Raw genomic sequence first — 26,566 nt, 5'->3', positions numbered from 1 at the left:
ATGAGTGGCAAAGAATGAGGAGAATGTTTGTTTATCTCCTGCAAGAGCTGGTTAACAAAAAATCCTTCTTTCAGGACTTACTTGCACCAGATTAGGTCCTCTGACAGCAGCACTTCCCTTTTCCTCCTTTGATGCCACGAGTCCCTCCCAAGAGCTAAGCTGCTGTATAATGTACCCGTAAGTTGTGTTAGCATTCTAGCACTTCCCTCTAAACAAAATTAGTCTAGGGTAAAAGAATAATTAAGCAATACTGACTGGATCTTCTATTTCTTAGCCAAAGTGATATCAGAATCATATTAGAGCACATTTTTAGGTAGAAAACCATATTCTCTTCAATAGGAGATGTATCCTTTAACATCAGGGCAGTATTAGATCCATTACTCTGCAGTTATGGGTGTGTTGGTAGATTTTTTCCCATGAGCTAATGTACCGTTAATAAGATGCCAATTACCAATGCAAGCAAATAGGGCAAAGAATAAAGTTTATAACTGCTGTAGTTATCACCTAAGTGCAATTATCTACAACTGTTGAAATAAAATCACCTCAGGTTTTAAAGCTATCTTTATAGCATTCATGTCTGTTTTTTCTATTATAGTTGCCTTTTAAAATGCCTCATCATTAAATTTTTAAGCAGTGAGTGAGAGAAAAGCCAGTCACTTTCATTTGTGGACAGAGAGAAATCAATCTGCATTAAATAACAAGATTATTTTTTTGCGTAGGTCTTAAGTAAGCAAAATGAAACGTCTCTCTTCTCATTTCCTACTTCTGCTTCAATCTATCCCAAAGAGTTCCTAGTGAAAACACAGTAATCTATTAAATTGCTATATCCCCTAAGTTTTTTTTTTTTTTTTTTTTAACTAGTTGAACTGGAGCTTTGCTCTTTTTGCCATCTAATTATGCTTAATAAGTGTGTGTGATCATGAAAACTAAAGTAGTATAACTTTTCGTAGGGAAACCTGCTGATTCTCATAGTCAAAAACATGCATGTTTTCTAAGTTAGACCAAACACTGGACAGACATGGGAATGGATCTCTGAAAAAAACCCTTCCTCTGAAATGCTGAGAAGATTAGATTTAGAAATGCAATTTGCTTGCCAATGAAGAGGAATTTATAAAGCCTGCTAACAAAAAAAAGAGCTCAGGCGGCTTCTGTGGAAGTATGTGATTTGTCATCCACTGCATGGTACCACAGAAGGGTGCATTTCTGGACTTCATTATCCCCCTCATCTGACTGAGGCTGTGTTGGCAGAGGCATCCACATTAGCCCTAAAAGGAGTTTACTGGGTAGCATCAGAGCAAGCTGAATTCCAGCAAAGTTATGAGTAAGGTATAAAGGGCTGCTCATCACCTGCCTCCAATTGTGTTGTGTGTCCTCTCCTAAACACCTTCATCTGCAGTAATTAAATCTACAACACTCCCTCCCTGTCTGTTGTGTAAACTCTGTGTACTAGCTGATAGCGACACAGTTTGTCTTTCAGATCACACTTTCTGCTGGCTTTGAATGTGTATCTAACACTCCTGAAAAGCAGAGCCTTCCCAGAATCCAGCTATATGTTTCAAATATATACTCCTGCCACAAGCATCAGCCTCCTGGCAGATACTTAACTGAACCCACCCTTCCTTTCTTGCCTGCTTCCCCCATATTTTCAGCTTTGCTGCTGCTTTCATTAACTTCTTGTTGCATGCTCTGAGCATACAGATTTTCCCAAGGCTAGGAAAGAGAGAAGAGCTTCCTTGTTGTATTATTCCTTCCTCATTTATTGTTGTACAAGTCAGGTCTGCCTGTGTTTATGTGAACGCAAGTGTGAGGAACCAGCAGTAAAATAAACATTTCACGGAGGGGGAAAATGAATCTGAAAAAATGAAAGAGCTTTTTTTTCCCCCTGTCTCCCATTTATGCTATTTTTCAGGGATACATTTCCAAATAAAGTTTTGCAGATAGAAACCAGTTTTTCAAGTTGTCTGTGTCCTTTTTGACATGACCTCCCCCCTGCTATCTTCCTTCCACCTCCACTCCCTTCCTGAAACAGGCCCATTCTCACAGAGAAGAAGGTGAAAAAAAAATCAAGCATTGATTTCAGACCAACAGTAAGGTTGGGGAGATCAGACTTAGAGGGAGCATGCACTAATAGGCACAGATAGATCAACCGTTGCATGGAAGCTGCTGCTTTTCCATCAGTGCTGACTCCTATAGCAAACATGCTTCAGGGCTACGTGACTGTTTTTAAGCTGCCAGCTTGTAATTGCATATGCCTCTCATCCAGCCTGGAGTTGTTTCTGGCCTTGACTTTAAATAGTAACTCAAGCCTGAATTTCAATGGGACTTGCACTCATGATACCTCTGGATGTTACTTTCAGAGCCCATTTTTCCTAGGACTACAGCAGATCCTTCTGCACAAATCACCTAGTTTCTATAGAAAGTGAGGCAGTATGAACATGAAGAATGAACTTTAAATATTTTTAACATATCTGTTATAAATGATACGGTGGTGGATGTGGTAACATGAGTTCAATTATTGAACTAATGATAGGGAAATAAAACAAAATCCACACAACCTCGCAGGTTGCCATGACAATTTGACTTTCTGTTATAATAGGTCCACCTCCAAAATGGCAAAAAGTACATTTATTACTTAGCAGTGTTTGCATCATGAGAATTAAAGTCTGTGGTACACTTTAAAAATGTATATATTTAAGCCTTTGAGTAAAAAGAAGGTACAAATCATTTGTATTAACTGGAATAGCCATTAAATATGTTTGGTGAAAGTAAGCAGGAAATATTACATGCATACTTCCCAGTGGGCTTTTAAAGAAATAACTTGTACAAAATTTGTTTTTGACTTGATTTTACAAATGCCTGTAGCGCTAGTCTTACAAAAATCCAAATGGTCAAGATGCTTTCTAAAATTCTTTGACACAGTAGCATATAAATCTAAATTCCATGGAAGATCTGAATAGCTACAAAGTAATCATAGGACCAAAGAACAGGAGAATTTAAAGACAATTGAATAAATTCATGTGAGGAAAAATGAAGATACCGATACACATTTGGCTGAGAAGTCCCTAAGTCGCAGATTGCCAGAACTGGGAAGGCTGTAACCCAAAAGTGTCATGTTTGTCTTCTTTCCATGCCATTTCTGAAGCAGCCATTACCGCAACTGTGGGGCAACCTGCTAGTCCTCTTGGAGCTTTGCCCTGCCTGCCTCAGTGTGGATGTTCTTACATAACCTAAAGCAACCTGACAGTGTAAATACACTTGATACCAATTTGTTCAGCATGGATGGCTGAATGCCACAAGGTCATGAGTTTCAGGTAATTTACTGCCATTTGTCATACTAGGGAAGTGAGAGGAAACAAACATTTCTATAGATAATAAACTCTCAGTTGTGTTGCGGGCTGAACTGTAGAGGATGCGTTTTCTTTTGGAAGCACCAAAGTCTCTAGGTCTGATATTTTCTAAAATGAAGCACTAAGAGGGCTAGAAGCAATTAGGCTCTATACAAGAAATACTGCTTATCACTGAAATAAGAACCATGATGAACTGGCATACTCTATAGTCCATTCTGTAAGTTAAATGAATCCTAGGTGTGATATATTGTCCAAATAGATGTGTCATTATTCTGTAAGAAATGTTATATCCTTTAAATGAATTGAAAAGTGAAATCACCTGGCACTGGATCAGAACATAACAGCAGTTTTTTAACAGGTTGAAACAACTCTCATTGAATCACTTGTACTTATCTCCTTTGATGTAAGTAACCCAAGCACTGTAAGAGCACATGTCAGTAACTGTGGATTAAGGGGACTATTATTGAAAGGGCATCAGAGTCTCCTGAAGTCAGCTGCTTACTGTTTGAAGAAAATGAGTAATACTAAAAGTAGGTATTCTCAAATTGAATTTGTCTCTTCTAAGTCAAAGAATCTTGGAAAAATACTGCAGGATGAGAATCTCCTGAACTCATACCTGACCACATGCTTCTCATGCCAGGATAAATAGCTATGCCTGGATCGTATGACAGCAAGTTTCTAAGATTACAAAGAATGTAATGGATTTTGAGTGGGGTGGCCAGAGGGTGGAAAAAAAGCCAAGAAAACAGGAAGAAATTGAATTCAAGACTAATTGTCACATAATTTTTTTTCAGTGAAATTTGGAAAAACTTTAAAAGTTCATTTTGGACCAACCTAAAATAATGTTTTAAATCTTTTTTTTTTTTTTTAACTTCCAGTTTATTTAAAACATTTTACCTGCAATTATTTATTATGGTAAAATCCTAATAAAAGAAAAAAATAGCCTCAGTGAAATTAGAAGGTTTCATTTTTAAAATGTTCGAATGAAATGTTTCAGGGCTGAAATATTTAATTTCGAACATGTCAAACGAAATATGTTGACATTTGCAAGATCCCCTCTCTCCCTAAACCAGTCTTTCCTCCCAAACTATTAGTGAACTCAGTGTGTGGCTGAAGACAGGTTCATCTTCTCTGAAGCTATTTTTTGCAGGAGTATATCTCTTGCGGGTATATTCATTCTTACTGCAGACACAATCCAACTTCTTAAGAGCCTAATATTTTGATGCACCCTATGTGATCTTAATGAGGGAACATTTTAGAATTCACCTGCAAGTTGCCAAGGAAAGGGGCACCAACTACTGCCTGCTAAATCTGCAAATTAGCAGTTAGACAAAATCTACAGCTTTAGCTGTTGCAGGGAGTCCAACAGGATGGTGGCTTCATTTCTTTCATAACACACAGCAAGCCCACCCTCACAGGTCCAGTTAGGACACCAACTGCGTGGTAGCCTCTGTCATGATCCTGATGCCGCTTTCTGGGGAAGTGGTTGCTCTGCCGCTGCCAGCTGGCAAGAGGGCATATCTGCCTTGATGCAGCGAGGCAGCTGTTTGATGCCTCTTCCCTCATGAACTGAAGGCACGCATCCAAGTCTCCAAAATGAAGCCAATTTGAGAAGGTTTCTAAGGTAGAAAGTAGAGCTTTCAGCTAGATGGAAATGCTGTTCAGTTAGAAATGTCATCAGAGATCTCAGTCAATTAGGAGCCAGACTTGAGATTTCAGAGGATGCCAAGCTATGGAGCCAAGGCTCACAGACCCTGTAAAGCCTTAATTCTTTCACTGTACCTCTGCCTCCTCTGCCATAATCTGCCAGGCAAAAAAAATAATAATAATAACATTTAAATCAATCTCACAGATCATTACAGCAGAACTGGCAGTGAAATTTGCTTGGCAGCAAGAGTTCTAATAGCAAACAGTGGGACTTTTAGTTATTATTTAGTTGGGTTCTTTATGGGTTATTTCTTTATTTACATTGATGGAGAATATGTGAATGTGGCATTTTAAATTAACACACAGTCATTTTCTAAAGATTAGAAAAGAAGGACATGTGGATATTTTTCAAGCTGTGTTAGTAAGAGGGATAAATGAGGTCATGCACACCTTATAACAATGTCACAGTGGGGTAGATCCTTAAACAAGGCGAAGAAGGTAGTTACAGGAAAAGCAGGAAGGAAGCAGCACCGTGACCAGAGAAGGTGTTTTGCAACACAAATATCAATATTTATCAGAACTCAAAATTACTGATGAGATAGTTATATTAACTGGCTATTGCCATTGTTCTGCTTTTAATTTGCCTTGTAATTTACATCTACTTTAATAATTATTAGATGGATAGGAAATTAGTGGATTATGCATTAGAGAACAATCTAGTCAACTGGGATGGGCTTGCTGTTGTTTTCTAGATGGTCTATTATTATGGTTAGGGCGATGGGAGATTTGTTGCTGGACTTGTATTGGAAAAAGCCAGTCTCTAATAAAAAAGGAAATTAAATAGTGGGCATGAAAATTAATTATGACTGTTAAGTGCTAATTGACAAAACAAGACTTTCAGAAGCTATTTCAGCTGTAGAGATCAGGTGATGCCTCATTAATACTACAGCCTTTAGAAGCAGTATGAAGCACAATCACTTTAAAAATCCCATGCTGATTAAAAATTTGCTTTGCTGCACTGTACTGAGCTCATTTCAGAAATACAGTAGCTCACACCACATTAGAACTATTGTCACTTTTAAAATAATCTGTCCTTTTCATTTGTTTACATCTTACTCCATAGGCTTTTTTAAACATGTTATTAGTTTGCACAGCTTATTCAGAGCATATGTCAAGCAGTATATTCCTGTGTGTGCACCTCAAATTACTACAATCATCTGCATCGCTGAAGAGATCTACTTCTGATAGAATCAATCAGAATTTGTCTCCACTGGAAAAAAAACAATGATTATGAAAACATAGTTTTGTCAGAATTATAGTTTTATTTTGGTGTGCCATAAAACTCTTCAGCTGAATTGTATCACCAAAATGACCCGTAAAGCAACAAATCAGAAATGTAGATATTCCAAACAGCCATAAATACATGAAAAAAAAACTGTTTTACAGCATCTTTTTAATGAAATACAATATATGTATGTGTTTTAATTTCTAGATGGCTACCCTAAAGAGGAAATGATTTACAGATGGAGAAAAAATTCAGTTGAGGCTGCTGACCAGAAATCTTGGAGACTCTATCAGTTTGACTTTATGGGTCTTAGAAACACTTCAGAAATTGTGAAGACCTCTGCAGGTAAGAATGACATAAATGGCATTGCTTCATTTGACAAACTAAACGTTTCAAAATATATGCTCCGAGTTTACTTTCATTCAAGTTCAGTTTGATTGCAAAGTGTACCCCTGTTCATATGAAAACTGCTGAAGTGCAGACTTGAAAACTATAGACTTTGCCTGGATTTTGGGAAACTTCTTTTTCTTTCTCTGCTGTCTTTGTAATTTGAAAAAATGAGGAATAAAGTTGACATAGCTGTTTGTAATATACTTGAAGTTACTACATGATTCTTGTTCCTCAGTTAATTGTATTAAGCCATTCCTCCATTGAGACTTATGTTTTGATCATAATTGAAAAGAAAGATTTTGAGCTGCAACAATTATTGTTGCCTTGCCCAGAGCATAGTAGTAGGGCTAACGAAGCTGGACACTTTCACAAGTAGTTAATCATTCAGCCACAGGCTTAGTAATTTTTTTTAGTATTTCAAAGGCACTATCTCTCAGCTTATAAATGCCTTTGCCAGTGACCTTACCAGTTGATTGCAATTAGAGTCTAATGATATCTATTTTATTTCTTTAGAAGTCTTACTGTTTCCTATGATAACAGCAGCATAGGGGAAAAGATGTATAAATAGCATACATTATTTAAATTGAAAAGTTACACTTTATGTGGTATAAAAAGTAGGTGAAGCACTCAACAGATAAATTCTCATAAAATTCAAACAATAGCTAAACATTATACATGACTTTGAAGTAAAATTCCGTGATTATTCTGTCTCTGAAGTAAGCTCCATGGTTACCATTTGATAAGTCTTCTCCTGGCCAGAGTGCTAGAAGCAATCTTCTGCTTTAGTATTAACTGGTGGTGAATTTTTGAAAAAAAATCAAATTTTTTTTGCAACATTTATGCAGAGCTATGTTATTCTTTCAGAAACACAGTGAATAAAAAAAACAAATTTACTGATCCCTGCAACTGCTGCTGTTGGGTCATGGCCCACCCTCTAACATCAGTAATGTAATCTCAGGACTGGATGGCAATTTTTTTAATGAAATGCCACTAAAGCTTTAGTGAATCTTTTGGGTTCATAGTTGATCAGAGGAAAATATTGCAAACAGAGCATGTGGAAAAGTTCTCTTCTGTTATGGATACAAATCCTTGTAGTCTGTAAGTTTCTCAGGAGTGCAGGTTTCTAAGGAATGTTTATGAAAGTTGCTCAGGTGAGTTAACCATAAGTTGAACCAGGAGTTGGTGGATAGAAGTAAAGTACAAAATACAAAATCGGTCAAGTATTTGTGTATGCAGGCATAGCACTCATCAGGAAGGATGGCATGAATATGAGAGAAAATCCTGCTCTTCCTGCTGTGCTTACATCCTGAGTGCTGCCGCCTTGAGTTTTCATCAAGAACTGCTAAATACATATGCAAGAAGAATTATGTGCTCAGCCATACTAAGATGCTGATAGCGTCCTTGTAAAATAGATCTACTAACCTCTTCCTTTGCATAGGACAAAACCAGCTCTATAGAGGTCTTATTCAAGTTGGTAAATGGTTAACATGGAACAAGGAGAGAAAATATCTCTTATGCTCTTTTTAGCATGTGCCAAGTTCCTATTAAGATGAGTGAGCTGACAGTATGCTTTCCCTCCTATTGCCATTGCTGCTTCTATTCACCCATGTCTGTGAGTGTAAAACCCAATAGCACCATTAAACTGTGTCTACTGGAGCCAACAAGATATTTGTATTCTCCTAAAGGCATCCCAGTGGCAGACAGTCATAGGCAAAATGGAGTTTATTCAAATAATGAACAATAAGGCTATCAGGAGGCTGTGAAAACTACCTTGGAAGAAACAATATGAAATGTACAGGTCAGACAGTCGTGGTGTTATTAGGTAGAAAAATGAGCTGTGCATATGGTCCCTTTATTCTGGCCAGCAGATGGCTGAGAAGGGGCTCTCTAGGAGTCAGCAAATATATTAAGGATATGAAAAATAAAACCTTGAGTTTGTACATTAATCTGAATTTGTATAGAACAGACCCTCTGGCTGTATTTGCACTATATTTTAAGGTACTTTCAAGGCCAAGTATACTGAACAACCACATTATTTACTGTCAGGAGCAAGCCGAGGGCCAGGGCAAAGGAAAACCAGTTGGTACATTGGAAAACGTTAAGTATGCTCCATGCTGTAGAGCAAGGATTCCCAAAATGGAGGGAATTATCAAAGACAATTCTGCAGCCTCCTGCTGTGAGCACATAGGTATGTGCATACAGGCAGGATAAAAGGGCAGCTGTGCTACGGCACATGCCAAACTATTAGAAGAAAAGTAGTGCTATCTAAAAAGTTTGAGAATTTCTGTCTTAGGGTGCTCCCAAGGCTGTTGCTTCCAATACTGAGGACCATGTTTGATGAAGGGAGCCTGCCTCTGTTACCTACATGTGTTCCATCTCCTTTGCCACAGAGCTAATGACAGTCAAAAACGAGATGCCAGGTTCTGTCATGGCAGGTCTGTGACATATTTGCTCAAAAACTACAAGGCTAGGGAGACTGCCCCTAAGACACTATGGGTATGGGCAGCCAAGGTATAGGAACATACTAGCTTCAGCTGCTTCCCAAAGTGGCCATTTCCCACCAGCTAGCCTTGAGTTGGATGTGGAGCCTCTCTGAGCCACCTGTGAGTCCATAAAGGTCCACCATCCTTGATCCTTTTGCAGACTCTGGACAGAAAGAAAGAGCAGCATTATTTAGAGTGCTACACAGGGAATAATTCAGAGTAATGAGATGAAGTAAAGCAAAGGAAAGCAGGTAGAGTATCAACAGAAGCTTCCTGACAAAGAGAAGCACTAAACTATCTTCTGTTCCTCCCAAGGGAAATTATGGAAACTACCATTATACAGGGCATTTAAAAGTAGACTAGACAAAGTATGAGAAAATGTACTGGAGGGAACAGTCCTGCACTAGCAGGAGATGGATTCAATAACCCAGTGTCTTTTTTACTTCTAATGTATATCTTTCTGCTGTTTTATGACACTATTACCTCTCACTAAAGTGTGTGTTCATCTGTAATATGAGAGCTGCCACAATGTTACCTGACTGTATCTTATTCAAATATGCCTTTTTTAGCTCCTTTTCAGCAGTGTTTCAGTTAAAATGAAGACAGCTCATACTGACCACACAGTAACATGCTGCTGTTCTTCCAGCATGTGCGTAAACCATTTCTTGGTAGTCATTTTCACCATGAAATGACCAGATTATGTACACAGCAGACTTCTGCTTTCAGTCTTTCCAAATTTTTTTTTAGGTATCTAAATAACCCTTATGCAAATGTAAGGCAATTTCAGAGGTATACAAGTAGGAAGCTAGCTGTCAAAAAGGCTATATTTCTGAATCTAAGCAATATGAGAACGTCTCCTGCTTTATGCAAGTGGTGGCTGGTTCTCTCAAGAAGGCTAACCTCTGTTAAAATAATCTAGCAGCCAAGGAAAGTTTTTTGTGGCCATCAGGAAGAGGCAGTCAACTTTTTCCTTGGAACACTTTTTGCATTTCATGTTAAGATACAAACATAACCAGATAAATATCTGTTGTATATGGTAAGAACATGAAATACACAGCAGAGGTCGCTGTGCTGGTTCTGTGGTCATGCACTTTTTTTTAGTTTATAGCCTAAGTAAGCTCTCACTCTCAGGTGATACCAAACTAATTCACAAGTACAGAAGAAATGGCATATTGCCATCTACGAAGATACTAGGTGCTACTTTTCTTGCTATAATGTCAAATAAGTCTGAAAAAGATAATTAAAATAGAGGGAATACTGCTAAGCTGCCTGGGAGTGAACTGTGAAAAATGAAGGAACTGCATATGAGGAAAAAATCTGAAATTTTAAAATTGTAAATAAGCCAAGGGAAGGGTGCTCAGGAACAAGGGAAAGAGGGAGAGAGAAAGTCATCCTTAAAAGTACTCTGTGTATTTTTTCAGTACACTTCAGATTTCTGAATCCCAGTCTTTCCAAGTACAGTTGGGCAAAGAAAAGCAGAATCATGAAGAAATCCATGAGCAAAACGCATGGAGAGAGCTGTAGTGTTGCTTAGCACTTTTCTGCTAACATCTGCCCCAGGGAAAGCCTATTCATTCTTTTTAAACCCACTCCACTTTTTACACTGCTAGCGAAACACAAAGACCTTGTAGCTACTGAATCTAATTTTCATTTACTTGAAAACATTTTCACATCATACAAGTTCTATTTATGTTCTTCTTCAGCTGCCTTTAGCCTGAGAGATTTGTGCAGTACAAAGAAGCCTTTGCATAAATACGTTCAAGCTAATTCATTAGAAATACAAAACCCCATAAAACTGCCCTATTTAAAATCTTTAATAAATGATAATTAAAAATGAAATTTACAGAACCAGACAACAAGGACCATTTCACACATCCTGAATAACCCCCTAAGTATCAATACCCATTCCCAATAAATAGCCACAATTGCTGCCATAAAAAAGTACACCTTTTTATACATTGGATGATTAGATGATTAGTAGAGTGTGCCTGTCATACAGCTTCCAAATTCTGCTTTATATTTTGAAATTGCTATCTCAGCAAATGCCTCAGCTGTCAGCCTTATATCACAGGGCTGCAAAGCAAGGTCAGTATCTGTTGTCACTGATTCAGATGAACGCTCTTTGGGACAACGTGTTGTCTGATGCTAGTAACAACACATTTTAAAATACATACTCTGTTGTAGGGGACTTGGTAAATGGCAAGTAAAAAAAACAACCCACAGCAAAAACAAGAAAGCAAGTGTTCATAGGGAGAACATGTATTTTAGGAATATGCAAAGACTTACATAAATAGCTTTGGACAGGAGAAGGGAAGGAATAGACATGTTTTTATAGAGAGGTCTGATTTCACTGGAGGAACCCCCCAGGTCAAGCGGTGGATCAGAGGGAGGCAGACATGCAAATGACCCTCAGCTTTGTCACAAGACTAACACGCTCCCTGAGATTTATCCATAGCAGTGAAGAAACTAAGACAGGAAAAAGTTTTCAGTTATCGAGCTTTTCTGTGAGGAGAGCAAAGAACAGTTGGGTTCAGAAACCATTTCAAAATCCACACATCTGCTCACTTTTTGCTGTTATCTGCTTCCCAGTTGCTTAACCATAGGCACAGAGAGAGTGTGTGTTCAGAGTTTAAGTGGTCGTATGTTAGTAAGGGAGGGAAGCACTTGTACTGGGGATTTTGGCAGCCAAACTGCAGTAACCACTTACTGTAAAAGGGCTAACAGACCTTTATCAAGGTAAGGAAAATGATGGTGCAGTCTCTTCCCTGACCGAAGGAAGCAGAGGGACATGCGGACTCAAAGGTGTGTTGTGGAGGGGTTATCAGCCCATGCTGGGGTGGGTGCAAAGCAATGTGGGCCAGCGGCATCGCCAGGAAGAGAGCCCGAGCGTGGGAAGCGACACCATGGGCAAGGCACACACAGGGGAGGGCAGGAGGAGGAGCCGCTGGCTGTGCTGAGTGCAGGCAGCACAGCTCCTGGGAAGGGAGATGGGGAATAATGCTTCCTGGGGGAGGTATTTAACAAGCATGTTTGGAAAGCAACTGTGATTCCACCATTGATGGAGAGCCCACACAGCAGAATGGTGAACAGAAGGGGCTATACAAGACTTGAATACGTACATGTGACTGGTGTTTTGTAAGTGTCACTTGAAGTGCTTTTTTTTAGCCAAGACTGTAGCAAGTCATGTTTTCTTTTGCAATATAGATATTATATACAGATTCTTTCCTCATAGCTTTATTCACTGTTGGCAAAATACCTATTGTGCTTGGTGGAACAGAGATATTAATAACTATGAAAATATGCTTTCAGCAAAGGTTCTGCAATTCATTTCTGTTTATTTCCGACTGCCACATGCAAGTCTCTACCAGGCCAAAGAAGTGATAATAAAATTATTAAAATGGCTGAAGTGATATAAACACAAAAATGAAATGATTAAAACTGCTAGCTAAATCCCTAGGTTCTCACAGCTGCTTTGTTCAGCATCAAAATGCTTATCTGGAAACCACAGTGAACTGAACTGCTTATGTCGAGAAGACTCATCCTTACTTGGAACTCAGAAACAAGAGCCCAAAGCGATAGTAAGATAGTCTGGAATTTTAGGAATCTTGTTCTATAGAGCTGAAGGTGTGACAGGACCTCTAAGATGACCCTATAAGCACGGTCTTTTCAAATTGCTAGATGCATGTGGGCGTTTGCAGCAGTCAGACAACAATTCCCAGACACTCTTGAGTTCTGAGCCATATAAATAATTTGAATTATGAGTGTCAGGGAGGAGCTGGAGTGGGTTTCTCTGTAAGGGAAGGTGAGCCAGGAGACAAGGGTGACAACAAAGTGGGCGGGAACAATGTGCTTACTGACAAGGGACATACCCAAATGAGAAGAGCAAGGCTGGCACAGTGACAATAGTGAGGTTCAGGCAGCAGTCCAGGGATCACCAGGCAGGTCTGCATTCATGAGGTAGAAGCACAGTCCGGCCTGGAAGTCAAGTTGGCAAGGCAGGGTCAGGATCAGCAACAGGCAAGGCCAGGCATGGCATACCTACAACATAGCTCAAGCAAGGACCAAGGCAAAGCAGGAGGAGGCCCCAGGTGTGCCTTCTCCCAGCTCTTGCTCACAGCTACAGGCTGATTAGGGCAGTTGGAGCCCATTGGTGTGCTCAGGACCCTGGCAATGAGTGGAAAAGGATGTACAAAATGCCATAGTTGTTGACTATGATTCTGCCTGTGTATGCTTTTAAACATCTGATTCAGCCACACCCTCTCCTGTAGCAGCTGCCTGATCTGAAGACATTTACTTAATGAATATTCATGAAACCCTTTTAGTTTTTAAATGTCACTGACATTTTTTAATGTCCCACTGTGTCCTGATGGCACATCAAAGAGTGCCTGTCATCTGCGTATTCCTCCCAGGACAAATGTGTGTTTGTGTTTTCTTTTTTTCTCAAATACCAAATTCAGTGGGATCCGGCACACATTGCCTCAGTTGGCTATACTGCTTATACTTATCTTTATCACATGGCATTCTGAAACAGACAAGTAGAGACTCGGATAAATGTGCTATATCATTTGAAAACAGTGCCTATTTTTACATGCTTGGCATTGCAGGAACTTGGACTCCTTCAGATAGGATATTGCAGATAGGATATTGCAAATTAATATGAAGTTACCTGTTAAACTTTGGTTTAAAGCCTTCAGAAGTCACCTACTCTGGGTTCTTGGGGTTCTAGGTAATGTTATCTCCTCTTTCCTCATGCCACAAAAAAAGCCTATCATTCTTGCATAGAAACAGTTCTGTTACCTCACATCCCTCAGTACTGGTCCTGCAGAAGGACCTCTACTGGTTTGGAGATGTGGATGAGGGGAAGGGTAGCTGGCAGGACTGGAGAGACCCCCAGCCACAATTTCCTATTTTTTCAGGGTGTCTACCATGTCAAGTCAGATACAGGATTCAGCAGCTGCTACCAGGGAAGTAGAAGTCTGGCAGAAGACTTCATTTTACGGCTGTTTTTAGTTACAGAGGAACTTTGCTTATTATGTGTTGTAAGCTCTCTCTAACTTATGACTTTTACCTTGAGTATGTCCCTTTATTGGGAACACTGTGTATATCACTTTAAAGAAGAAAAGTTATTTTTGAACAAAAGCTATTTTTGAACAAAGACCATAAGTATAAAATAGGTGACTATTTATTTACTTTTTTCTCATACCAGGCTATATCCTGCCTGACTCTCACTGTAAGTGTAGGAAGAGAGAAAGATAATAGGGTTTTTTTTTTTTTTTTTTTTTTTTAACTTGATACAAGTGGAGTTGCAGCTCGGGACTCCAGCAGCTGAGAAACTGCTTTTCTGTAATGCCAGACATGATCTTCTGTGTATTGGGCGCCTGTACGTGGAAAGAGTCAGCGTCTCACTCTACAAAGAGGTAGAACAGCAAATGCTTTCGGTGGGAGAGTGCTCTATTGCTTGGCTCTGTGGCTGTTCAGTTTCAACACACCTCCCCTGACCTTCAGCGACTTCTAGATATTACCCATGCTCAGAGTTGTGGGGTCTTCCTTTGTATTAAGTAGATGTAAATATTCTCCTAGCTGTCCTCGGACTCTTGAAATTTGGGGTCTGAATTTTAGACTGTGCAAACATACCAACTGTATTTGCTTATGTTCCCACAGTTCATTAAATAAGGTTTAGGCTTTCAGAAATTCTGTTTCTGTCATTTAGACTCACAACTTCTTAAGAAATTAGTGCTTGAGCTAAAATCTTGTGTTGAGTCATGCTGAATATAAGTTTATTTTTATAGCTGATAGACAGAATGTAACAGAGACAGCTGAGGCCCAAGGTGCCTCACCTGACTTTGCTGCCCCCATCTCTGTATCATATCCCTTTCTACTTTCTCTCCTTACCTGCACAAACACATACACATACACTCTTCTCAGACTCTTGAAAGAGTTTTCTGCCTGAATGGGCCTGTGATCCTTCATCACTTGCAGCTCCAGCATTGCCAACTAACAAATATCTGGAAACCCCTCTTTGAAGCCCTTCTTGCTCAGTTCTCCAGCTCTGGTGCTGAAGATACCTCTACTTACTATCTTGACAGAGAGAGATGCACAAACCACACCAGCACTTACAACTTAGTTTGCGCTCATCTTTTCTGTCCTATTTGCAGCTTTCTCCACAGCTTTGTCCATAATGAAATTCATGAGAGCCATTGCAAGAACATAAAATCCCCTTTAGGACTTCAGATAGGTTGAAAATAATACTTAGTACTGACCTGCAAAACTGACCCATGGCGTACATAATGAATTCACTCTCTTATTTTTTCCCTGTTCCTTTTTCATACTTCATCATGAAATATGACCCCATAACACCTTTAAAGCCAGAATGTTTAGAGAGCTTAAAATTACTTTGCATGCAGGTTCAAGTATAAAGCCTGGATTTGAATTGGCTTTTGTTCTTTGGCTGACACTTTTCCTGCTGATTTAAGAGGAAGAGATTAATACTGAAAAATCCGTACCACTGTAATAATATCTGGAATGAGGGAATATTGTAAGACTTCCCTTCTGACAGTAAACACTAATTCATGAGAAAGGAGAAAAGAAGCCAGTTTATACAAAGATTTAGCAATAATCTTTTTGTTGACAGAGTTTCTACCTCTGATATAGTATTTGAAATAAATCAAATCCCAGTTTAGCAGAGATAATCAACAGTGGCTGTATTAACGTTTAAAAGATATTCACCTGTCAAATGATAACCAGTCTGAAGTAATATTTTCAATAAGTCATAGTTTTTCTAAGAAAAATATCAATTTTTATTTTAACAGAAATTTTTAAATTGCTGTGATACTGCAAACTTCTCATGATAGATTCTGATAATTTTGTCACTAGTCACACAGGTGGGAAATATAATAATTAAATAGATGATTAGTAATAATACTTCTATTCCAGTGAACTCTTTTCATATGTTGGTTGTGAGTTTGATTGACGCTTATGAGAATCAAAGCCTTTATATTGCCCTGCAAGTCCAGCACTTGATGGTCTTTCTACAAAAATGGCTAACAAAGCTCATAGCTTTAAAATAGAGTGATCTGTAACTTACCTATTGCAGTTAATGGAACTTTTCTACTGATGCTGAAATATAGTAGCTTTAAATTGTCTTTTGAACTACAGTTCTAAGTAAATAATTGTTCAGTCACTAGCAACTAAGAACTTTACAGGATACCATCAGGCGAAATACAACATGCTCTAGAAACATCTTTCTTCTTCTGTTTATGGATAATACAAAAGGTTATTAGAACTGGAGGAGTGGAGAGGATATTTTTCCTCTACATATTTTGTATGTTTGGCATAACTTCATATATAATTGGTTTCATTCTTTGTCTTGTGGAGACAATTGCTTAGTGTCTTTTGTATAGGCCTTTACTGCTGCAGCTGGGGAGAGAGACTAGAAATAAAGGAAAACTTTTGGGTAGAAGCAAAAGAAAAAAATAGGTACTGAAAGTCTCACAGGCATGTCTTCATCTGTATTTATTTTTTGAGGGAAAATTCCTGTAGAAAATATTTTTTCTTAAAATACCTGGATTTTAAGATGTCCTTTTTAAAGATCAAATTTTCACATTGGGTGAAATGTGCTACAAAGTCTGTTTTCATTATCTTTTTCTTCAGCTGAGTTTTTTTTATCTGATAACTCCATATTTAGGTAGTTTCATATGTACCTAACTTTATGAGGCTCTTGAATTAATATTTTAATTCACTGATCCATTTGGAATGTCATATTTGTTACTCCTTTTTGTTTTGTAGTCTTGATCTCCTACTGCCTTCTGCTGGAACTACTTTGCTTTCTATTCCAGGACAATTCATGTGGCGAGAAGGAATATGAGCATGACTTTGTTCTCCTATAACCATAAACCAGAGCTTAGGATTGTTGACCTGGGCTCTCCTCTGAACTTGAAGGAATGACTGAGTATTTAATAGCAATATCAGGAGCTTTATGAGCCTATTTCAGAATTTAGCCTGAACACTAGCCAAATTGCTCACTCGAGTGGTAGGGACTTTGGTCTCACATGTCCTGCCTAAGTGCTTTAACTATTACGCCGCAATGTAAAAAGCAGAAGGCTGCTGTTGCTTCCACGCTTTTGCTAGGAAAAAACTGTATAGGTTTCCTTACTTCGAAAGAAATTTCAGAGTTGAGAAATCTTCATAGCAATAGAGAACTTCCTTGCAGCCCCTTCTCCCCATCTGAATTTTTTCCTGCCTAGCTTAGGTGACATCACAGTAAGTTGCTGGCCTTCATGGATTCATCTGGAGATGACCAGCTCCCTCCAGTTGCTGCAGAGACCCCCAACAAGACTGGTTCTGTGGGTACTATTGTGTGGCCAGGTACTTCCAAGTGAGAAGTATATTGCTGCATGCATGATACCAAAGCCCTTAGAGGTACAACCCTTGGGTCTATTGGACTATGTATATAAAGGCAGTAACGTGCTTTCTGTAGTGGCAAGAAGAGAGGGAAGTATTTCCATAAAAGAGACACCATAACGACAGTGAGAATGGCTTTACAAATGTCCTTAACAGATAAAATACAAAGCAAATTTGCAACAATAGCTGTATTTACTCCTAAAAAGGTACACAATGAGAATATTTTGACTCAGATTGGGAAGCAGGTGTTGCGATTTTATGGTCTAGAACATAGATTGATGACACAATTTCTAGTATTAATATGACAGTAATGGGATTGGAAAGACATTATATAAAACTGTGAACCTCTTTGCATGAGAATGACTTTCTAGACACCTGCTATCCTAGCACCTCTGGCTTTTATTCCTAGTTATGTGTCATTCCATCATTGTATTGATGATTTATGGTTGGCTCAATCAAAAGTGTATATTAATGCAAACTGTGAAGGTTTGCCCTTTGCCCGAGGTTGTTACAATGTTATCTCAACCCCTTTCAGAAGCAGCAATTGCGCTTAATTTAGAATTGACAGTATTGCAAAGGATATTTTATATTTTCTTTTACTAGTGAACCGACAATCTTAATGAGAATTTTTAAGATACAAAATTGGATGACTATTCACATGTAGGGGAAAGGTGCTGAGCATCTTTTTAAATTTTAATTTGTCATAGTTCATAAAAAGTGCGGCACAGATTAGTTATGTACTAGCAAGATTTCTCTAAATTTAGCTTTTACTCTTTGACACTGGGGTCATGTTCCCGGATTCTTATTGTGTGGTCATGGTAGCTCATCTCTCTAGGACCATTTTCTGCAGCTATTATTCACAACATTCAGGTCCTGTTCATAATAATAACTCCACTGCAGTCAACACTTCTTGTTTCCTAGTTACACCGGCAAGAACCAAAATCTCTTCTATGATTAGTTGTTTGATGCTGGACTGATCCAGCACCTACTGAAGCCGATATGATTCTTTCCATTATCTGCCATACAACCTGATATTCTGTGAGATAGCTAAGGAAATGGTACAGTACAGGAGTATGTGTCTAGGAAATTTCCAAACCTTCCAACAGATGCAAGCATAGTAATGCCATGGGATAATATGAGATGGTGTTCCTGAAAGGTAAGGACGCCTGTCATGGCCAGGGCTACCACAGCATCCCATAGAGAACTAAAGGTGAACCCCTTGGCACTTGTGCCAAGTTTGGCAGTGACAGAAATTTAGGCTTGCATCAGTCACAGTGCATTGCAGTGTTTTTAAAATAAACTTTGCAGAAGACACCAAAATGGATTATCACCTAATCTACCAAAAAATTAAATTTTGCAAAATAGTTAGTGCGACATTTTGTTCTAAGCCTCTCTTCAAAAACCCTTTCCTGTTTTTCAGAATATTACCATTGTTGTGGACTGTCTTGTATTCGTTCTCAAGGGAGAGGAAATATTAAATTGTCATTCTGACATAGTCCCCAAAGACTGGCATTTGGAAGAGTACTTTCAGCTACATTAAAGATCTCCGTTCCTCCCTAATGCAAGAGTTTCGTAATCCCATCTACCTTATCTTTCTTGAACAGAAACAATCCACAGCTATCTCTCTCTTTGTTGTTTTAAGTGCCTACCATTGCAGTAAGTTCTGTTTCACTTGTTCAAATCTTTCAGGTCTGTCCTGGATCTGGAAAATAACCAAAACAAAACAAAATAATGCATGTTGTTGTACATAAGGAGAGCAGCTTATTTGTATATAAGTATAAAATAAAGATTTTCATCTACAAAGTACAGACCCACCACCCACATTTAAATTCAAGAAGGTATTGAAGTTAATTGCAGACCTACAGTAGAAGCAGTTAGAGTAGAAAAATATTTGAAGAGTTTTCTGCTCTTCATGTCCATAGCTTCAGACATGTCTTTTGCATATTATTAAACAGTGTGCCGAATTATTCCTTCAATATTATTGGTTCAGAATAGAAATCCTTTTAGCAAAGTGAAGTAGCAGAATCACAGAAGAACTGTAAAGTAGCTTGAAGAGAAAAAGCGTATGCATCTTATACATTGTTCACTAGATACAGGCTGCTATGAAGCACATAAAGGTGTTAAAAATCTTGAAATTTCTATACATCTTCCTGCTGCAGGTGGACACTTGTCAAAATAGTGTGAAACTAGGCAAACCTGAAGCCAGAATTGAGGATAATGGTTTTAATGTGTCTCTTGGTCCACTCTGGTTTGAATTCTCTCAATCTAGTTAATGTCTTTATAAGGCTGCCTCCCAGAAAATAAATACTGTTAAGCATATGTCTATCAATACAAAACATTGGGCCAAGTATCTGTTGTAGTGATACGAATTTATAGACTCCTCTTCCAAACTCTCCATTTTATCCTTATTCTTACTTCCTCCAATAGGAGTGAGCATGTCTGTCTGTTTTTCTAAATGTTTCCAAAAAAAAAAAGAAGAAAACTTGGTAAATGTTGCCTGTGTCAATAGACAAAGAAAGAAGTGCATTCAAATGTGAAGAAGCCTTATTGTAGCTTCTTCTCATTTATAACAATAAATAGATTAATTCCTAAGGGCACATCCTGAACAGCACTTCAAGAAAAAAAAGTAGTCCTTGTGTAGGTCTCCACAGTACCTGCAAGGACCCCCTCAGCAAACTCTGAAATCCAGATCACCCCTGGCTTAGCCACCTGGAATTTAAATTGCATCTGCAATTCAGTTTCAACTCAAGCTGCCTTCAAGTTGTATCTGCTCTTGGGACAGGCTTCATCAGAAACATTCATCTCTTTTGCTTGAAGACACAGAAAGATAAACATGAAAGCGAGGGGGCTATGTAGTGAGGTGGGACCATCCAGTCTTTAATGAAGCACATCCTGGATGAGTATTCTCAATCTTGGGCGCACAAAAGTTCCCACAAGTCTCCCTCAAGGAACACTAGCAAGAGCGCAGAGCTGACCTTCAGTTTCCTCTAATAGCATATTAGGTAGCTGGCAGCTATTTTGGTCTTGACACTCTACACTGCAGTTTACAGGTATAGAAACTTTGGTTTTAGTCATGTCACCTGAGATAACAGCAGTTCCTTCTGCTCAGCTGTACGCTCATAATTCATTTCAGGCCCAAGCCCATTGCAAATGGTGCTTTATCCCATCCTCTGACATAATGCACTAAAAAATAGATCCACAATGAGGTGTGCTGAGAACTGGATTTCGGGCTGCTAATAAGTTTTCTATCACCTGGGAGTGAAGGATTTCTTAAAACATAATAAAATGTGTTCCTCTTGTCACAGGCTTAAAACAAACCAGTGTTTTAAACAGGTTTGATTCCTTTGTGCAAAAATTGACTATTTCATGGCAAAAAACCTTCTTACAACAGTGGAGCTCCTGAGAAGTTTAGAAATCACAGCAAAAACAAAACATTTTTCATTGCACTTTTTTTCCATAATTTCTCATTTTCTCTGATATTGGGCTGCCAATATATCCCTTTTTGACCTATTCTCAAAACTATTTCTAAAAGAGGAGCACTGCTGGCAATTATTGTGCACCCAGTTCCTAGTCCTGCTTAGGAAAGAGAAAATTACTCCTGTAGTTTAATCTGAGATTAAATCAGCTATAACATTCCCAAACACTTCCAAGCATACTAATACCCTATTAAGTGTTTCATTGTAAGGTAACTTGTGTAAAGGAACCCTTAAAACTGAACATTTTTTACAATTTCCAAAATTCATAAATAAATGCCTATTTTCTTCCACTGCTTCCACAAGTGTTTAAAAAATTGATAGAAAAAAAAACAGATCTCAAACACTGTAACTTCTGGAAATAATAATTTCTTGAAGAATATTGTAAACATGACTTTGCATACTTAATGAGGGTCAGAAGCCAGTGTTTCCACTGCTGAAAAAAGAACATTGAAGACTGCAATCCACCATTTTCTTGAGGAAAGTTCCCTTTGACTTCAGTAAGATTTTTGTACAACCCTATATATAGTGTTTTGGTTATTTTTTGCTATTGATACTGGCTCAGAAAAAAGGATGGAAAAATGAAATCATTGTTTGCTTATCGTAAGCTTCTTTCTAAACAATTATTACTTGAAGTTGATGCCATTCAGTACATGTAAGATGATGGTATCATTTTCAGCTTTCTTCAGAAGGCTATTCTGAAATACAGTGACAATGAGGTAATCTTAGCAATATGTATTTCAGAAATGCCTTCACCTAATATCATCTCATTTGAATTTCTGTAAGTATAAAAGGACATAAGTCAATCCAGAGTGGAACTGAAGAAGAAAAAAATAATGTTGATTTTTTCACTGTGTTCATGTTTTTGATTCCTGTACTTCAAAAACCTTCATGCACATTAACACAGGATTTTGTCATTTTTGTTATTTTTTTTTAATGGTTCTGAAAGTCATTCATTCTTCTCTCTTTTAGGAAGGTTGTCATCCAGATGAGAAACAGATAATGCAGTTTTAGTTGATATTTCATAAAGAGGTTTTTTTAATAATTGTATAGTTAAATTATTCATCAAATTTTGCAAATACTAAACAAATAACAACTTAATTTCGCAGTACTCAGGGTGAGTTTGAGAATGATATGTTAAACAAAAAGGAGATGAAGCCTTCTTTAGACAATCACATTTCTTAAGTACAATCTTAAAATTTTAATCTTGGGATGTGCCTCAATAAAAGAGTAAAGCTTATAGCTCCTCATGTGGGGTCAAAAACACCACAGACACATTGTAAATAGTGGAGATCACTTACAATCTCACGTTCCAGTTCAGATGTGGTCAGAAATGTCAGGTTATCTCTGCTTTGGCCAGTTTTATGCCAATTCCACTCTTAACATGTCCAAGTCAGCTAAGCTTTCAACACCTAACCTTTAGGCCTCTTTGCCTGCTTCTTTCTCCTCCTTTCCACTTCTTCATCCCAAAGACCATTTTCTTTCAGTACTACTGTCCTTTCTTTAATGCAGTTTGGGGCTTTGCCTTTACTTTCCCTTTGAGCACCTGCTGGAATAAGGCCTTTATCCATCTTCGATCATTTGCTGCAGACCTCTTTCCTGTTCTTGATTTATTGGCTCTTTCGTTCAGACCTTTCCTTCTGTACCTGGAGGCATGATGTGGTCACCTAACCAGAGTCAGGCCACACGAGAGCCATTCACATTCTCCTGGTTCCATGTGCCAGCCTCCAATTTGGAGGTGTACACAGGGGCTGGATTTAATAGGGTTCTGGAGGGTTCGGTATTCCTCACTGGCAACACATCAGTATGGCTTATTGCACCATCTCCCCATAGGTACAGCAATATGAACATTCAGGGAGCGGGAGCAATGCAGGACCAGGGCTCTGAAGAATTTCTCAAAGAAAGCTCATTAATGACCCATTAATGAAGGATTCCCAACAGTGGTGTTGGAATTGAAGAGTCACATAGGGATGAGGAAGTAGTTCTGGATTGCAACAGAAATACTTTGGCAAAGTAGCTGGGATTTCCTTTTATACAAGTTTGATTCTTCTTTTCTAAGGAGGATGTAGGATTCTAGGATCATCATCAGACCTTTGTGGGAGCAGAGACCTCTGCAGAGAATGAACAAGTTCCTAGGAATTGGGGCCCTATAAGGAACAACTTAGGTCAGTATTTCAGGAACAGCTCAATCAACAGACTGCCCTCTCCTTTGTGTTCATCAGCCACATGGTAATGTACACCAAGAACCTTGGGACTGACAAGTGTCACCTTTTGAATCATATACGTGGCTGTTGTCTTTCCAGATACAATCTGCTTGCACTCTGCAGTCAGCAGAGCGATGGTAGTCAAGGGTTGCCAGCTTCCAACTGAACAATGCAAATCTCTTTCAGTACTTGGTAGGATTTCAGTACTTTGGTAGGATGTTCCTGTTGGTCATCTGCAACATCAAATAAGGGGTAAGTTCAGCACAGCTGTTCATGAATGTTGCCTTCTCCTGCCTGAAATTCTTCCTGCTCTGATGATTGTTCTTTCCACATTTTGCAGCATAACAGTTCACTTCTCTTCCCTCAGACCCAGATACTAGAGAGATTGTTTCTGTCTCCACCTCTGCTGCCTGCCCTAAGTAACATCCATGATGCATTGGACAATCACGTGCTCTATCTCAGGCCATATAGCGAGTTGAAAAGTCTCTGTCACAACTTTGACTGCAAGCATGAATCCATGTTGCTGTATGGTTGACTCTACAGGAGATGCAGAGGGTGTGTTACTCCTGCAGTGGCAACCTTGCCTGATAGTGGCATGGCATAGAGACATCTATGAGATTGTTTCCTGTTTTGAAGTCTTAACTCCATGGCTCACTCTCTTCTGCTGTTTTTCTCCCGCTCCAGGAGAAGCACATCAGTCATCCCACAATGCAACAAATACAGCAGTGCAGACTGGGAAAGGAGGCAGCACTCTTACACCATGCAGTGGCAGCAAATTGGTGTATGATTCTGGTAACTGAGAAGTGCCAGTTCAGAATGTGTTTGTGTACTCTTGCCTGAATGGTCTCAGATCTGTACCTTGGTTTGATCCAGCAGAGCACAAATCTGATATTGTAATGATTTAGCAAACCACAGCACATTAAACTTTTCAGACCTATTCTTGGTTCAGAGTGAATTTATTTTTAAGTAGCTCAATGGCTTTTAGACTAGGCACGATGCAAAATTAAAAGATTGTATTTACCCTGAAAGGAGTTATGTGCATGGACACACAAATTTAAGAGGCCTGATTTCATCTGCTTTAGAGAGAGCTGCTGTCAAAGGTAAGACAGACAAAAGCAGGACAGAGTAAATTTTGCATGAGATCATGAAATGATCATCAGAGTGAGAAGCAAAGGTGAAATGAGTTGCCCATAAAAACAAGCCAGTATTCAAAAAAGCCAGCAATTAACTCCAGCTTTAGTGATCCCTATTTGTGTATGTAGGTTTCTTTTGAAAGTAACCAGAAGATATCCTAATGAAAAATTAGGATCCGACTTAGTATTATACATAATAAAAAGTCTTTTCATGTTCCAATGCAGAAACTCTTTTTCTTATTTACCTTTCCTGTTCAAACTCCTCTGCTGACATGGTTATGACTGTGATCACGGAGTTCTGGAAAACTGATCCCTGCTGCTGTTCTGAATCAGGATTGATTCAAACAAGTCACAGTTTAATAATAGATAAATTTTAACCTGATTAGCTTTCCTCAGGGTACTTTGTTTTCTTCCCCTCACCTGCCCTGTTCCCCACCATTTCATATTATCAGACATCCAGATATCAGCACTGAATATTTAAATCACTGTCTATCATAAAGAGAAAAGCAAAAAAGCAAACCTATTTTTAAAGGGTTGGCAGCTTTTCATGCTGCAAAATTGACTTGACAAAATGCTTAAGAGGTAGATTGTCCTGTATGTTCATCCTGCGTCTTCCTGCTTTTAGGGACCTCCCTGGAAGGGATTTGTGGATGGATACATGTTATAGAAAGACTACTAAATTTAGGGAAACAAGGACGAACAGAGGAGACAGGGATACTGGTTCTCTCTTTTCTTGAGTCTAATACAGTCAACTACACTAGTGTAAAGGGCATGTAAAAATAACAGCCAGTCAGAATTGTAATATTTAAAATTATTTTGTCCAAATTCACATGACTTGATAAAAAGGAAAGACAACAGGGATTCAATCTTAATATTTTAAACTATATTTGATTTTATGTACTTATTTCCTACTACAGATATATTTATGCCATTTTTATCACTGCAGAAACTGAATGCCTAATGATTTACAGAACTGAAGACTGAAAGAAGAAATTTATGGAAGAAAGAAAGAGGGAAGATTTACTTGTTCAGCTGAAATACATAAACTGAGATTCACATCAAGATCCAGTTAATTATGCTTAAAAAAAAAAAAAAAGAGGAATACCTCTTTGTAACAGTGTCTGTGGAATTAAACGTACTGTTTCCATTGATGAAAGAGTAGTTTTCTCCCTCTGCAATTCCATGTAAATGCAGTCCCAAGCATAAGTATTACAGGATCTCTGATGATTTCTAGCTTTGATTTTCCAATTCAGAGTTTTTACTAAGCTGACAACCTTAGCATTAATAATGAAAAGCAGCAGTTTTATTAATCAAACATGTTCAGTCATCCAAACATCATTAAAACTTGCTATAACCTTATAGAGAAAATGCTTAAGCGCTTGGAGATATCTGCAGGACATACTGACTTACGGTAAATGAAGTGTCCAGAAGAGATCTAGTCCTCCTCTCACTTTTTCTTGAAATATGTAGTACAACAATGTAAAACAGACTGGCATGACCTGACATTTCTAAGACTATGGCCCAGTCTCCTGCCTGTCCATTTAAGTAGCTAGCTTTTGAGCAGTTTTTGCCAGTTAGGTATTCTGTTTAATGTTTAGTTACTTCTTATTCAAAGCACATGAGCAATGGAAGGATTTATGCTTCCAAAAGATTTCACTGCATAAATAAAACATGAAAAAGCTGAAATAATACAAAATTATGAAAAGAAAGTTATATTGAAATAAATAATTTTGAGAAAGATAGGTAGTTAAGTTTAAAATGTCTTCACTCTTCCTGTGTGAGGTCCCTTTGTGAGTTAAGGCACAGAAGAAAGAGCTTGTACCTTAGAGTTAATCAATCCAGACTGACAGCTTTCCAGAGAAAATACCTTGTTTCATTTTGTGTTTGAAAAGTGCATGGGCCCACACCAGGGTCCCTCAGGTCAGGAGATCACACTGAAGGAAAAATGTAAAAATGTCCTGTAGATCCAGGAAGAAACAATTCTCTTCCAGGTCATAGTTCTCCCAAAACTTAATTAACCTAAAAGCATGCCTCATTTGGTGATTTTTGCCTCACTAGTGTTCACACTTCATTAATCAATTCATTAAACAATCTTAAAAGCTTCTAGGAGAAGACAGAGCAGGGAAGTGGTGAGGAAGTGGTAGGCAGGACTGAGGGGGCTGTGACTGGTTGGACAAGGACACTGATACCCAGGGAGAGGCAAA

At 38.5% G+C, this 26,566-nt stretch overlaps 1 protein-coding gene across 1 annotated transcript in view; it reads left to right on the top strand.

The window, feature by feature from the left end:
• GABRG3 (gamma-aminobutyric acid type A receptor subunit gamma3) overlaps window positions 1-26,566 on the top strand; it is a 329,920-nt gene that overhangs the window by 267,554 nt on the left and 35,800 nt on the right. The window contains exon 6 of the mRNA XM_013954066.2: window positions 6,487-6,624. Within this exon, the coding sequence (XP_013809520.2) occupies window positions 6,487-6,624 (138 nt within the window). The remainder of the gene's footprint in view (window positions 1-6,486; window positions 6,625-26,566) is intronic.

This window comes from Apteryx mantelli, chromosome 1, assembly GCF_036417845.1.
Source record: "Apteryx mantelli isolate bAptMan1 chromosome 1, bAptMan1.hap1, whole genome shotgun sequence".
In the NCBI taxonomy this organism is placed as follows: Eukaryota; Metazoa; Chordata; class Aves; order Apterygiformes; family Apterygidae; genus Apteryx; species Apteryx mantelli.
This window is presented reverse-complemented; position numbering and strand designations above follow the sequence as displayed.